Below are 16,496 nucleotides of genomic sequence, written 5' to 3'. Positions count from 1 at the left end.
ACAGAACTCCCATTGACATAAAAGTGGTGCCTACATCCTAAGATGAAGACTGCATTAGAAAGGTCAGACAGACATCATGTACGTTTGCACTCAGAGCAAAGTAATTGCCGTTAATCTGATTATTTGAGAACCTAACCAACCCTTTCAAAAAGTTCACATCTAATACTATGCAACATTCAAGTCACTACGCAGTTCAATATTTGTATTTCTTAAACAAATTTCCACTGCATCTACTTGTAAATTCCTGTGTTTTCACAGAGGACCCATTTTTGACCAGCTCATTAAATGGTAACATTAGCACTTTCCAAGAGAAAGCATTTTTTTCAGAAGTTCTGATTTCAATGCAGTGAGACACACTGAGGTCCACTAGAATACCATCGGAAGGGCATCAGCAGGGCACAAGTTACACTATTATTTATCAGGCTGCAATGTGTAATGCTGTTGAATGCGAATAAAAAGAATAAAAGTATTCATTCTGACCTTGTAGAGGCCAGCTCTCTTTCTCTCTCCAACGTTACTGCACACCAAGTAAAGATCAGCTCTTCATTTAATCATGATCAAATCTCTCTCAGGGAATGTATGTTATTCCACAGAAGAGGAAACTAGCTGTTTGTACATTATCCAAGAAGCTTGAGCAATTCACAGTAGTAGGAAAGACTTCTAAAAATAAGTCACCTCCCAGCAGATGCACTTCCTTCCTGTTTTAGTTTGAGTCAGTTTGTAACTGCGTGAAAGGACAAAGCTTGAAGACAGAGTAGTGAGAACTCCTATAACAGATACACCATACAAATAAATGTAGTTCTTTCCTTGTCTGTCTAAAAGAATCAGAACATTGGAGGTGGAGTGAACCACAGACCCAACAGCATATGCGTGACCAGAGCTGCTAGTGTGTCGTCTCTGCTTTTATGTTTATTTTTGGATATGGCTTTCTTAGTCCTTTGCAGTATTCAGGGCTAGGAAGTAGCTCTGTACTATCCTGATCATGCCAAAGGGGGAAAGTAAGTTCTTTTGGGGATAGGGAATGTCTCTTAGTATATGTTCATAAAACATCATGTAAGTGCATAGTGCTAACAGAGCGACTAATACATTCTTACACGAAGAATATTTTTTGACTGTGTTAACACTCCTTGAAGAGTAAGGCCAGAGATAAGCCAGTGCACAAAAGTATGACACTGGAGATTCTGGACTCCTCCGAGAGCTTCTTTGTCAAACAATATGTTCAGCTCACGGTAAGAACTTAGCCAGAGATTTCATCTTCTCCAATGTGCTGCACCAGCTGTTGGTGTAAAACTAGATGTCTCTGAGGATGAGCACTCTCTGAGGCTGAGCAGATGTTCATGAACAGGGTGCTGCTTAAACAGACGTAGTCATTACAGAAAAGACGAGACCATTTTACCTGGTAATTGCTATTGTCAAGACAATATCATCTGTTTTGACTGGCTTATTCCCTGATTATTAAAAATGGAGGTCATAGAAGATCTTGTCTGTATTTAAAGGGCAAAAAGAATATCCTATTTTTTTCAAATATTCTTTCCCAAGGAACACAAGCTGCCTTCTCTCCTACACGCATCTGGTAGAACTACTGTATTTCCACATATACAAAGTTTATAAAAATCAGGGAGGAAAAAAGACCCCCAAAAAATCTGTATAGAAGTAAATCTATTACTTTTCAGGTAGAGGGTCAAGTATTCTCAATGAAGTCCTACAGTATTTAAAATAAGAGTCCCGGGTTCTGTATTAAGCCAAATACATATTAACTATGTTATCAGGTTGTGTGTGTCCTGGGATATGAAGCAATATAGAAGATCAATAATATTGTTTCTTACAGTGTTGTAACTTTATACAGGCATATAACCAATTTACAATTTGATTTAAACAAATATACAGAAAAAATTGTATGAAAATAGTTCTGATTCAAAATTGGCACCACGGTGTGACTTTATAAAGATAGCCTTACTTTAAAATTCTTCCTGAATTTGTTAAGGAAATTAAACAGCATCTCCCATCCCACCCCTGGAATTCAGCTCTAATTATCTAGAGGGCTGAAAATGGTATGCAGTGGATTTTAATATTAATTTCCTGAAGATGTTTGCTGTAACTATGCTGACATTGTTGCCTTCTTTTGTCTTTCCCAGGACACCACTGAAAACTAATCTGTGGCCCATTCTTAGTTATATAGAGCATTTTAATAAATGCAAATATAGAAGTTATGGAACAGCATGGTCTTTGTTCACTGTGTCAGAACACGTTTGCCAGAATCTGCTTTGGGTAAACAAAGGTGACCTGATCTTAGAACAAGCCCTGAACACCACAAATCCCACAAAAAGTTACTCTAAAGGGAAAGATGTGCACTTATGGTACAAAGAAAATATTATAATATTACTAATATTTTCAGAGATTTTCATAAAGAAGTCACATATATTTTGAATATATTCCTTCTTTGTAAAGAATAGTTTTATTTTTTTAGCAGCAACATATGTCGTGGCTTTGGAATTAATGTACTGCATACAGACAAAAGCAGCCTTGCAAAAACCCCTTTCAAGTCCTGCTAATACATCCTAAACTACCAACTAGTGCTAACTTCTTCAGCATTCTTGTTGGATGTTTAGGAATATTGCCCACAAGAGAGACTTCACAAAAATTCAGAAAGAATTTGATTGCAAAGTGTGCAGAGAGCACATGCCAGTCAAGCTGTAGTCTACGAGTGACATCTGCAGCATGTCCAATATTGTTTGTATAAAATTTTAACAGGTCAGAAATACACTGAAAAGTGTCTGCTAAAAGCTCCCAAGACAGCTCTCTCTTGATGGCGGCTACCATTTTTGTATTGGGTTGTTATAATTTAAACATTATAAAAAATAAAAGTTGCTCTGTAAAAATAAACAGCATTGTATCAACCATTTAAGTAAGAGTAGTCAAAGGAAAAACATTTTAAAAGTGCTTTGTAATTCTTGTTTGAACATCTTTAAGGTGTTTGTGACAGAGGGAGATATATTTAAAAGCATGCAACGTTCAGAATTGAAAAAAGGAACCATATGCTAAACAATTTTTTTTCCATTTATCAGAGATGAAATCCAATGACTTTGTTTTTAGAAAGGAAATCCCTTGGATATCACAGATGACACCTCTTGTCCTACATCTAGGTCAGCGATCAGCAACCTTTGGCATGCAGCGCGTCAGGGAAATCCGCTGGCGGGCCGGGACGGTTTGTTTACCTGCAGCGTCCGCAGGTTCAGCCGATTGCAGCTCCCTCTGGCTGCGGTTCGCCACTCCAGGCCAACGGGGGCTGTGGAAAGCGGCGTGGGCCGAAGGATGTGCTGGCCACCGCTACCATCCCAGCCTGCCAGTGGATTTCGCTGACGGGCCGCGTGCCAAAGATTGCCAATCCCTGGTCTACGTAAAGGTGAACTAAAAGCATTTTAACTGACAAAACCTGAGCTCAGGTTTGTTCTCTTCCATCACTAACATTCAAGACTCCATCTGCATTACAAGTTTTGCCATCTGTAAACACAACACTAAACCACGTTACAAGATGGTCAAGGCATGCCATAGTTAAGCGTGGCACTTAAACACTGTAAAATCTGTAGTGGAGATGGAGCCTAGAGCATTGCAGGAACAGCATTCTTCACATATTTACTCGAATGTTTTCCTACAGCTCTATTTGAGCTAAAGACATTGGGCCAAATTCTGCTCTAAGTTACAGAAGCACAACCAATGAAGCAAAGTCTGCCACTATCAGTGTATTCAGTGAGAGACATGTTTCAACAGTACTTTGCAACTCTGATGCCCCACCCATGCTATAGTATATAAAACATGCCTGGAACAACTACGTTTACAGGGGACTGACACTAGTGATGTTTCTCTGACCAACGTTGCCAGGAAATTTTTCTGAAAGCTTTATTATAATACTTGCTAGAGGATAGCACTGTTTGGTTAATACAGGTCACAGAAAGCGGAAAAAGCCCAAACCTTGCCCACACTGGCCAAGGAAACTAAGCTAGAATGCTACAAGCAGTAATCATTGTTTAAACATAATATTTGCAGAACCTCAGCTTTAGGTCACAATCTGCTATATGTGGACCCCTAAACTTGTACAGATTCCAATTAAATCAATAGGGCTCTGCATGGACCCAGCGGTCCATTTATACGGATTAGATTGCATAGTGTGGATTAGATCTAAATGGTGCCTTCTAATTACCAATAACATTTTTCAAATCTTGCAAAAATTCAGATATGAATCATAAAATCTGCCAACTAAACATGCAAGCACACTAATGACACGTGCTCGGCAAGGACACCCAACTAGATAACAGTAGCAAGCAGATTCAAGAACCATACATTCACTAAAGAGTGAAGTATTGGGGGGCTTTGCAAGTATTCACTATGCCAAATAACACATTTATTTTTAAGTGCTCTTCAGTCAGTTACCAATTCTAAAACTCTTCCATTTGGTGGTGATAACAAGGAGGGATGAGGAACAATATGCAAGTGCAATTTGATCAGGGTCCGCTATGCGATTCGACTAGCTGGTGTCAAACGTAAATATAAGTCTGACAAACCAGCAAATGGAGAGCACAAACAAATATGTTAATCTGAGTTAGTTTCATTTTATGAAATAAGTTAAGGGGAGAAGTATACAGCAGTTAAAGTAAATTTTAAAACAAATATCAGAAAGTTATTTCTTGTTGGAGACTAATGCATTTGTGGAGTAACTTATTAAGCAAAGTTGTCAAGACAAAAAAAAAACAGGATGGTCTTTGAAGATATATTAATAAGGATATATAATCTTGCAGAAGATGAAGTACCAAAAAGGGACAAGTGGATTTCACTCATTCTCCAAATTTTTTTTAAAAAGGTATATTCCTCTGCTAAAACTGAACACATTAAGACACAATCATAATGTTATTATATATATACATTTCACTTTTCTCTAACCATATTAATTGTTCAATAAGTCTTTTGGCTTTACCTCCCAAAGTGCTTTGAAATCCTTCTGCTCAATTCGAAGGAGCTCACTGTATTCCCTGGTAACAATAGTAGCATGGCGAGGGGTGTTATCCAGAATTGACTCTCCAAAAGCGGTTCCTATTCCCAAGGTACATATTGTTACAGCATCCTTCGAATCAAAAATAAAAAGGACATGTATTAAATTCCTGGCTTTTGAAGGGGTCTGTAGTTTCATATCACTTATCAGCTGATTATGCTACACAGCACAGCCATAGATTCTTAATTAATTTTCTAGGATAAGCATTTTAACATTTGGATGAGAGGATATGGCTGGGTTGATCCAGTGGCGCAGAAAGCCTTGATTTCAGAATGCGCTTAGGATTCTGTTTTCCCTGCTCACTAGCTGGTTCAGATCTGCCTTGCTGTAAAGTACAGAGAATAGGCATCACCACCACCTTTGGAAGAAAAAGTCATGATCTCTGGTCATGTATCCCTTTACACAGATGTGATGATGAGTGTGACGTTAACCATATTTCTATGAAGAATATAGGGTGTATGATATGAATATGGCATAACCAAGTTATACTTTTTACAGGATGGCTCATGTAAGATATTATTGGAAAGATTATGATTTACTGAATATGATTATCCAATTTGTATGCATGTATCATTTCTGTATCTAGAGTTAGCAATATTGACTATGTAACAATTACAACTGTGTGTGTACTTGGGGGGAACACCCACCAGACAGTAGGCAAACACTCTGAATGACCCATTAGGAAGAAACAATAAGACTGTGAAGATACTAATCTCTCTCCTTCCTAGGAGATGTAGCTGTGACACTACCAGGTCAGGTGATAAGATCACCTGATACAAAATACCACCTTGGACACTGCTGGTACTTTTCCTCTGTACGGGAGTGGGGCTCAAACAAAGGATTCCTGCCTTAGGTAAATCCTTTTTAAGGTCTGGGGAGCGGGTTGATCTCGACACTCCTCCACTGCCTACCCAAGAAGAAGGACTGCTGAAAGAACCTGAAGGGACAAAGGAACTAACCTGAAGGGAAAGGAAGGGGTGAGTCCAGAGTGAGACAGGGTAAGAAGAAATAACTGGAACTCTGAGCTACAGAAACTCTGCATCTCAACATTTAGGGTGAGAAATTACATCTTGTAACCTGTTTCTTTAGTGAATCAAGCTTAGTTTGTGTGTTTTGCTTTATTTGCTTAGTAATCTGCTTTATCCCTTATAATCACTTAAAATCTGTCTTTTGTAGTTAATAAACTTATTTCTTGTTTATACCATAACCCAGTTTGTGCAATTCATATCTGGGGGTGGGGGGGCAAAGAAGCTGTGCATAGCTCTCTTCACATCGAGGGAGAGGGTGAATTTTTATGAGCTTGTGCTGTGCAGATTTTTCTATACAGCACAAGACAATAGACCATTGGGTCTACATTCCAAAGGAGGTGGGCACCTGAGTGCATGGGGCAAGCACCATGCTTGTTACACTTGAGCAAAGTATATGAGATCTTTGCCTACTTTTCCTATGAAATATCAAAACTATCTCCTCAAGCCATCTTTCTTTGGAAAATATGATTATGCACATGTGATACATGCCCTTTGCTGGATCCTATGTTAACTATGTAAGTAGCTTAATTGGTGTGGCATGTAAATACTTTAATTGGAAACTAGAAGAGAAGTACTGCTTCTAACAAACATATGATTATCTCCCAAAGCAAATTACCTTTCCTCGTATAAAGAGTATTTCCCTAACAGTTTTTTCACAATGACCATACACCGTTGAACTGCTATTCTAATATGGAAAATCATTGCCACCTTAGCCCTTACAGATAAGCCAGTAGCTTGGTAAGAGCTTCTTTTCTTAGCAGTTTAAATGTATTCTTATGTGGATGATACTACAGGAATGTTTCTTCATAATACTGATTCTTCTGGTTCATTTATATCCTTTAGTTTCTCTGATTATATAAGGGAACTTGGCTTGAAGTAAACTGAACTACCTTAAATAGTCAGCAAACTATGGTGTTTTTAACACATCACCTTTAAAAATACTTATTTGTACATTTGTCAGAATGATACATAGCATCCAAAGGGGATAGATATAGGATGGGGAAATAATCCAGTTTTTTTAAACTGAAACAACCAAATCATCTTTCCATCATAGATTCAAAACACTAAATAAACTTAACTTTCTAATCAAAAAATACCCTCTTCTGCCCCCTTCAAAATTCTTTTTCTCTTTCTCATTCTCTCTCCTTCTGTGAGACTGCTCCCAGAGAAAGACACTACTCCATATGAATGAGGGTGGCAGAATTTGGACCTTAGGGAATAAGTAATTTCCTTTTGCACACTACAGTCCGCCATGTTTGAAAAAGAATGTTTCAGAAGAAGTGGAGGAGCATACATTATGGATGTCTGGTGTTGGAGGGCTTAAATTTGTGATTCTGATCAGTTCCATTGGATGTATTACAGCTCTCTTATAAGTGAGGATTTTTGAGACAACATCTTTCATCACCTGAATCTTAAACCTGCCACTGAATTGCAGTGAACCTAAATACGTAGTCTGTGACCTGAACTCTCTATGATTTCAGTGTGTGCAAAGAACATACAGCAATGGGAACAAACATATCTTTCCATGTCCTTAATGCTTCTTCCTTTTAAATAACTATGTGAACCTTGGCTGGTACCTGGCAGATAGAACCTCCTGCTGCTTCTGGGATTTCAGAGGGGAACAGCAGCCTGAGCTTCTAGCTGCCAGCAATCCTCAAGATAGTCTACGTGAAAAGCAGGAGATCCTTGTGTGTAATGTTAACAGGCCTAATAGGAAGCATTCCTAGGGGGTAGGAGAAATATAAACAGAGAGCAGCAGGAAAAATGGGACTCTGAAGCCCTGAAGAAGCGAGATCGGCTTGCTCCCTAACTGGCTCAGAGAACCCACCTCTCCTGTAGCAAAATGGTGGCTGAAAAAAAGCTGAAAGAACTGTCACTTGACAGAATCCTGGACTTTTCTTTTATGAAAACATGATTCCTCAGGCTCCTTGACCTGAAAACCTATGGTGTTAATTTATTTCTTAGGTTGAACAGCTGTTTCATCAACAGGTCTCTTAGAAAGTGACTCCTTAACAAACACATGTCCCTGTCTATCCTTCATCTATTCTGGTTTTAAAAAGTCTTTCCTTTTATTGCTACACGCCCCAAAATGTGGAGAGGTTTTTCTTCTATTTTTGAGGGGTAAAGAGTCAGTAATAGATGTAAATGTTGCTCATAATCTGTCTATTTGGAAAGTTTCTATTTCTTCCATTCCATTAATTTATTTCTGCAGTAAGGACAAAACAGAAGCCATTTACTGAATTTAATAAATAAAGCTGAGAGTATCAGAGTCCTTGAGAACAAAATCAGCCTGGAAAATAAAGGCATTTCTTTGTACCCCCATTTGAGTGCATTGTTTGATAATGGTTGGATAGTTACAGGATGTCACCTCTAAAAACATCATACAAAGCTTTTTCCAAGGAGAAACTTTGTCTCTGGGTATAATGGGACTCCCGTGTAACCACTATCTATATAATCTTATATGTTCTCTCCCACACACCTGCCCCCCCACAACTGCTCACAGTTGCCTTCCTGGAAAATTTATTACCAACAGTTGTTAAATTTTTCCTAGATCCTTAATTCTTTTCCAAGACCATATTTATTTTATTTTTCTGACCATATAATTTTATATGGAAATATCTGTACAAAAGCAATTTGCCATGGTTCAGGGAACTGGACTATTATGGATATTTGTCTTTGTAATGCGATTACAGAACCACTTACTTGGTCTTAATAACATTTGCCTATTATCACGTATTAGACGCATGAAAGGAAAACAATGCAATTTTAAGCACAGAGAATGATGCTGAAATATGCTTATGAATCTCCCCTGGTTGATGAGCCATGGGCAAGAAGTAGGTACATTGCCAGAAATTACTGATTATATTTTGTGGCCATTTCAAGAATCCTAAATTTTAGAATTAAATCAAACCGTGTTACTAATATTATATCAAGTAAAATGAGTTTACATGCATCCGATGAAGTGGGTATTCACCCACGAAAGCTTATGCTCCAATACGTCTGTTAGTCTATAAGGTGCCACAGGACTCTGCTGCTTTTACATTTTCTATGTCTTTTTTGTGTGTTTCCACTGTAAACTACATGTGCATTTTTTTAATCAGACAGTTGGTTGATTTAGGGTCTTCATTTCTAGTACTCTGCTTTTGTTTGGCTCCAGTAATGTCATTTATTTCAGAACTATCCCAGGGGATTGGATGGTTAAGGAGACTGGACTATGGATCTTTTCAGTTCTAAGGCCCTGATCTTACAATGAGATCCATGTGAGCGGATTCCTGTGCTCGTGTGGAATCTCACCCACTGAAGTGGATTTCACTGCAGAATGCGGAACACAGTTATTAATCTGAATCCATTCCCAGTTGTTCTGGACTTGTTACCTTAAAATGCCTGATCTGTGTAAAATGAGTTTACAGTTTTAGTCCAATGTCTAATGGACTAAACCATTGGCAGATTTACTGGCAGTCTCAGCCGAAAGGCCAAGAATTGATTTGGCTTACAGAATGTACTGCCATCAGACCTTGAAAGATAAACAAATACATTATACATACAAGAGGCTATAAGTCCATTATTATTGAAAGGTGACTTTGTTGAGAAGAAAGTTGCAGTCAAATATTCCTTCTGCTCACAGCAGCCTATAAAGGACAGAAGCTTTATAGACAAGAATTGCCTTTTCTCTCCTAGTTACCTTCTGATCACCCCTGTCATTTTTAAAGGATCTCATTGTGACAGGTTGCCCCCTTTAAGGTGCCACCTGATGTACTGGGATACCACTGAGACCACCTGTTCTGCCAGCCTGGGCCCCCTTCTAGGGCACATACCCCTGTGCGCCCTAGAGTGGAATTTATCCCGTCAGGCGTGGGCTCACAACTAACAGCCAGAACAGACCCTTTGCTGGTAAGCTTTGTACCCTCCTCTCTCCTTGAATTGGGTTTGCCTCCAGTTAGAGTCCAGGGAATCTGCACCCACCACAGCAGTCTCTAGGATTCTAACATCTTTTTTCTTTGGGCTTTCTTTGGGCTAGGACACATTTTTCTATGCATTTTAGAGTGAGTTCTGTTCCTTGCTTTACTGCCACTTCTTGGCAGCCAGCAACCTGGACAGACTCCCTACTGTCAGGCAAAACACTCCCATCCCCTGAGGGGATAGCCACCAGACAGTAAGTGGTTTTACTCACCCCCATTCCTTCATAGCAAACTGCTTTGCAGGGCTGAAGAGGAATTAAAGAGAGACTCTCCCATTTCCTGTAGCTTTGTTCTTCCCCTCTGGGGCTTCAGCACAAGATTCTTTCTTGCTGCTGACAGAGCTCTGGACAGCCTGAGCCACATTCAAAAAATCATTACCCAAAAGAATTAGTGTAAGATTATGAGGAACCACAGCAACGGTTAATTCAGCTTGCAGATCCGCAGTTTCCATGTGCACTTTAGCCAAAGGCTCAAGGATTTTGTGACCTCTTACTAACAAAAGTTCTGCCAGCTGTCCTGGCAGTATGTCTTTCTCCTGAACCAGGTCTCTCCTGACCACAGAAATTTCTGAACCAGTATCTCTCCATCCAGGGAATTCTCTGCCATTTACTCTAAAGGCTGTCAGGTGCTTACTGCCAGGCTGTGCAATGTCAATCTTTTAAAAACCCTGTATGATAAGTGGCAATTGCCTGAGGTGCCTCTGTGCTCTGGAAAAACAATGAGTCTGGTGGCACCTTAAAGACTAACAGATTTATTTGGGCATAAGCTTTCATGGGTAAAAAACCCACTTCTTCAGATGCAGACTGAAAATTACAGATACAGGTATAAGTATATATAGGCACATGAAGAGAAGGGAGCTACCTTACAAGTGGAGAACCAATGCTGAAGGCCAATTTAGTCAGGGTGGATGTAGTCCACTCCCAATAATTGATGAGGAGGTTGCCTTCTTTGTCCCCATATCTACTCTAGTGACACCATCAGAGGCTTATTCACTTGCACATCTACTAATGTGATATATGCCATCATGTGCCAGCAATGCACCTCTGCCACGTACATTGGTCAAACCGGACAGTCTTTATGTAAAAGGATAAATGGACACAAATCAGACATCAGGCATGCTAACATAAAAAGCCAGTAGGACAGAGGTAGGCGAACTACAGCTTGTGAGCCACATCCGGCAGGAAGAAGTAAACCTAAACCATCCCTGACAGGTATATGTCCAACCTGTTCTTAAAAACCTCCAGGGATGGGGATTCCACAAGCTCCCTTTGAAGTCCATTCCGAAGCTTAACTACCCTTATAGTCAAAAATTTTTTCCTGTTATCTAACCTGAATTTTCCTGGCTTAAATCCATTACTTCTTGTCCTACTTTCAGTGGACATGGAGAACCATTGATCACTGTCCTCTTTATAACAGCCCTTAACATACTTGAAGACTCCCCCTCTGATAGTCTTAGACTTAAGTTTGAAGACTAAACATGCCTAGTTTTTTGTTTTTCTTAAAAAACACCCTTTCCTCATAGGTCAGGTTTTCTAAACCTTTTATCATTTTTGTTGCTATTCTCCGCACTCTTTTCAGTTTATCCACATCTTTCCTACAGTGTGGGGCCCAGAACTGTACACTGTACTTCACCTAAGGTCTCACTAGTGCTGGATAGGACAATTACCTTCCTTGTCTTACATACAATCCAGAATGGTATTAGCCATTTTCACAATACATCACATTGTGACTCTCATTCAATTTGTGATCCACTATAAACTCCAGATCCTTTTCAGCAGTAATACCACCTAGCCAACTATTCCCCACTTTGTAGCTGTGCATTTGATTTTTCCTTCCTAAGTGCTTTCCACTTTTCTCTATTTAACTTCATCTGGTTGATTTCAGACCAATTCTCCAATTCATCCAGGTCATTTTGAATTCTAATCCTGTCCTCCAAAGTCCTTGTAACTTCTCCCATCTTGGTGTCATCTGCAAATTTTCTATGCATACTCTCCATTCCATTATCCAAGTCATGAATGAATATATTGAATAGTGCTGGATCCATGACTGTGGAACCCCACTAGATACAGCCTCCCAGTTTGACAGAGAACCACTGAGCACTACTCTTTGAGTACAGTCTTTCAACCTGTTGTGCACTCACATTATAGTAATTTCATCTAGACCACATTTCCATAGTTTCCTTTGAGAATGTCATGTGGGACTGTGTCAAAGGCCTTACTAATATCAAGACATATCATCTACTGCTTCCTCCTATTCACTAAGCCAGCGACCCTGTGAAAGAAGGAAATTAGGTAGGAAATTATTATTCTCTAGGTGCTTATGATCGATGTGCCTCCCCGACTTTGGTCTGCCAAGCCCCACCCCTCGTCATTTAAATCCCACCTGTAAATTCACTTATCTGAAGCCTACAATAAGCAATTGAGTTTTTTCACTATTTTTAACTTGATCCATGTTATCTGCATATGGTCTTTAAAATCCCACCAAAACGCATACAAGCCTTAACTTAGTAACTGTGGCTCAGTCTTGCATTCTGATTCATGCCCATGGACTGCGGCAGGATCAGGGCCTACGTGACTCTTTTGCGGATATCTAGTCCTTCACTGCCCCATTTCCTGCATTGTGTCTTGTCCAAATTAAAATTGTAAGCATTTGTGGGAAGAGATAGTGCGTCCAATTCTGTGTTCACTGAAGTCAATGACAAAGCTCAATGGTGCAGGATCAGGCTGGCCTAGTGTCTTTTGATGTCTGCTGTTATGAGTCTAGCACACTTTGTGGCAATAAAAAACAAAATAATAATAAAGATGATCCTAAATGGCTGCTTAGAGGCCTTCTCTTATCAAAAACTTACTCACAGCTTCATTTTGAGGCATTACAGTTGTGACACTTGAAAAGCTGCCTATTTTCAAAGGGGAGTTAACAAATTTATAGCATGTGGAGGTTTCTTGTGTGTTTCTACAGCACCCAGCTAAATAGGGCCTTGGGGTGCTATCACAGTACAAATTAAAAACACTGTAGGAAAAACCCATTTACAAAACCCATTTACAACAGTGAGTAAGGACCTTATTCTACCAAACTCATAACAGGGCAAGGAGACTGTTTCTCTGGAGGAGTTTTCACTGAGTTCCATGTACAAATCCCACATACAAGTGTTATCAGGTTAGGTGCAATTAACTAACCCATAAAAGAAGGGAATAAATGGAGTAGGGACAGGGCAAGAAAATCCACTGAAAATTCTTCCGTGCCTTCCAGTGTGATACTTTTATCACTAAAACATAGACCACGTCTTCTTCCATTTCTTACACATTGCTGAACACAGAGTCAACACTTACACAATTTGTATGGAAATGCCCATACACCACTCAAAATTTACTGGACATGTAATTCTGTCACTTTTCTGCATTATAATTGTCTTGCCCCATTTCAATAGCAAGTGAAATTATTGCAGAAATAGAGAGCAGCTAGCATCTTTCTCTGTGTCACAGGGACAGAATTACTATTAACAGAGAAATCTATTCTGGTTAAAACTCAAAAAATGAACAGATTAAATAGCTGGATGAGATTTTTAAACTAATCATTTTGGTATGAAATATTCCAGGTTCCCTCAGAAGCTAATTTCTCTTGTTTCTTATGTATTCTAGCACTGCCCTCTTGTGATATACTATAGTTCTGCACATATTAAGATAGCTTAATATTATCCCAGTGCAGGTAAAACAAGATGTTTTACCTGTCAAATCCTAAATTTGTGTTTTTCCTGTTATCTCTAACATCTAAATCAATGTGGGAAATATCTTGTTTTAATAAAATAGAAAAGAATCAGGAATTTCAACACCATACAGTTGCGTTCCGTCTTGCTGACAGTAGTTAACATCATGAACACCTACTACAAAAGAAACACAGAGCCTGTTCAGGTGTTAACAACTAAGTAAAAAGAAGAACCGATTATCCCATTTTTAAATTAAAATTGTTGATTTGCCATGTTTGAGTCTACGCTGATATCTTTTTCCAATGAGATTACAAGTTTGGTTGTTAAAAGAGAATCATGTTGATGTAGTGTACTTAGACTTCTGTAAGGTGTTTGACTTGGTACCACACAAAGTTTTAATTAAAAAACTAGAATATAATGTTAACCTGGCACATACTAAACAATTAAAAACTAATTGATAGGTCTCAAAAGTAATTGTTAATTGGGGAATCATCCTCCAACAGGTGTTTTTCTGAGGGGTCCTACAGGAACTGGTTCCTAGCCCTATGTTATTTAACAATTTTATTAACGTCCTGGAAGAAAACATAAATTGCCACTGATAATGTTTGTAGATGATAGAAAAATTGGGGGAATAGTACATAATGAAGAGGACAAGTCACTCATATAGAGAAATCCAGATCACTTAGTAAACTGGGTGCAAGCAAACATTTAATGCAGCTAAATGTAAATGCATACATTTAGGAACAAAGAATGTAGGCCATGCTTACGGGATGGGGGACTCTATTGTGAGAAGCAGTTACACTGAAAAAGATTTAGGGGCCCTGGTGGATAATCAGCTGAACAGGTTCTCCTAGTGCAACTTTTGGCCAAAAGTGCTAATGTGATCCTTGGATGCATAAGCAGGGGAATATTAAGCAGGAACAGGGAAGTTATTTTACCTCTGTATTTTGGCACTGTATTTGACACCGCTTCCCGCTGATCCCATCGGCCGGGAGCGGTGAACCACAGCCACTGGGAGCTGCGGGCGGATGTACAAATGTAAAGCAACAGTCTAGTGGTCTGTCAGCGGATTATCCTGACAGGCCACAGGTTGGCCACCACTGCCTTATAGTGACAGAATTAAAGGAGCTCAATCTATTTAGCTTAACAAAGAGAAGGTTAAGGGTGACTAGATCACAGTCTATACGATCTACACGGGGAATCTACATGGGGAACAAATATTTAATAATGGGCTCTTCAATATAGCAGAGAAAGGTATAAACACGATCTAATGGCTGAAGTTGAAGCTAGACAAATTCAGCCTGGAAAGACGACAAATTTTTAACAGTGCAAGTAATTAACCATTGCAATAATTTATCAAGGGTCATAGTGGATTCTCCATCACTGGCAATTTTTAAATCAAGACTGGATTTTTTTTCTGAAAGATACACTCTAGGAATTATTTGGGGGAAGTTCTATGGTTTGTGTTATACCAAAGGTCAGAGTAGATCAGTGATTTTCAACCTTTTTTCTATTTATGGACACCTAAAAAGTTTCAAATAGTGGTGCAGACCCCTTTGGAAGTCTTAGATAGTCTGCAGACCACAGGTTGAAAACTACTGAACTAGATGATCACAGTGGTCTCTTGAGCGTGGCATCTATGGATCTATAGTCTGTTAGTGATCTGGGATAATAAATGGCTTCTTGTTGTTTTTAAACCAAAAAACTTTCCAGTTCATGTTTAAAGGTAATAATCAGAAATGAGAAAAACATAATCCCAAATCATAAATGAATCATGTAAATTGACTAGTATCTGCCATTTGATTGTCTTGATAGGGGAAGCTAGTCAGCTAGAATGCACAGGAATATTACTAATATTAGATTTTAAAAATCCAGAATTTTTAAGTTGGTACCATCCTAATTGGTAATGGCACTTAGAGATAAGATTGAGCCAGAACATTCAGGGTCCACATTTAAAGTGTGGCTGCATCTAAGATTCTGGTTCAGATCCATCTTTCAATATTTTACTGAGAGGATAAGACATTTTGTCCTCAATACTGGAGTAATCTCATCTTTTGGGAAGTATAAACTGATCTTTTTTACCTGGGCATCCACTAGAGGTGAATGGAAAGGGGACTGCTAGGAGCACATCATCATTCTATATTGTGAGAATACTGCTGCCAACCGAGCCGTACAGCAACTTGCTCAAATTAGGCTAATTGTTCTCCCTTTCCGTCTATACTCGGTACAATTAAGAAGTTATTAAAAATAGTGAAACACAAAAGCTGTTTCTATATTTGTCACTTTTATATTGAATATGGAAATGTTAGAGGCCTATTCCCATCCACTGCAGGTGAGATATACTCACTAAAGTTCACAGATGACCCAGTGCTCCAAGAGAAGGTGAACACCCCACCCTCCCAATATGCCATGGGGGGAAACCCTTACCAACCTCAGTTTTTATAATAAGTTGAATTCTGGGCACAGTAGCAAGAATCACCATAGTTAAAGTATCAATTTACATACTGGTGTCCAAGGAATTGTCAGGTGATTTTTCTTCTTGAACCCCAGCTATCATAGGCTTGTTTACACTAAAATTTTTACACTAGTGTAGCTACACTGATGTAGCTATATCGGTGCAAACTTCGAGAGTACATGACACATAGCTGCAAAAAGTGACCTGAACTGGTTTCAGACGGGTTTCAAACTGGGGAAGCCACACAGGCTCAAGGTACTTGTTACACTAGTGTAGTACCTCTATGTCAGTGTAACTACAAAGAAAC

The 16,496-nt window shown here is 39.1% G+C and overlaps 1 protein-coding gene across 3 annotated transcripts in view; it reads right to left on the bottom strand.

Annotated features, from left to right (window-relative positions):
• The window catches only part of RAPGEF4 (Rap guanine nucleotide exchange factor 4), a 223,405-nt gene that overhangs the window by 182,857 nt on the left and 24,052 nt on the right, over window positions 1–16,496 (bottom strand). For 2 of the 3 annotated variants that reach the window (XM_074967602.1, XM_074967599.1), the window contains exon 4: window positions 4,970–5,116. The exons of the other annotated variant lie outside the window; for it this stretch is intronic. In XM_074967602.1, the coding sequence (XP_074823703.1) occupies window positions 4,970–5,116 (147 nt within the window). The remainder of the gene's footprint in view (window positions 1–4,969; window positions 5,117–16,496) is intronic. 3 annotated transcript variants of the gene reach the window in all.

Source organism: Natator depressus, chromosome 11 (genome assembly GCF_965152275.1).
Source record: "Natator depressus isolate rNatDep1 chromosome 11, rNatDep2.hap1, whole genome shotgun sequence".
In the NCBI taxonomy this organism is placed as follows: domain Eukaryota; kingdom Metazoa; phylum Chordata; order Testudines; family Cheloniidae; genus Natator; species Natator depressus.
The sequence above is the reverse complement of the archived record's forward strand: the minus strand, read 5'-3'. Positions and strand labels throughout refer to the sequence as shown.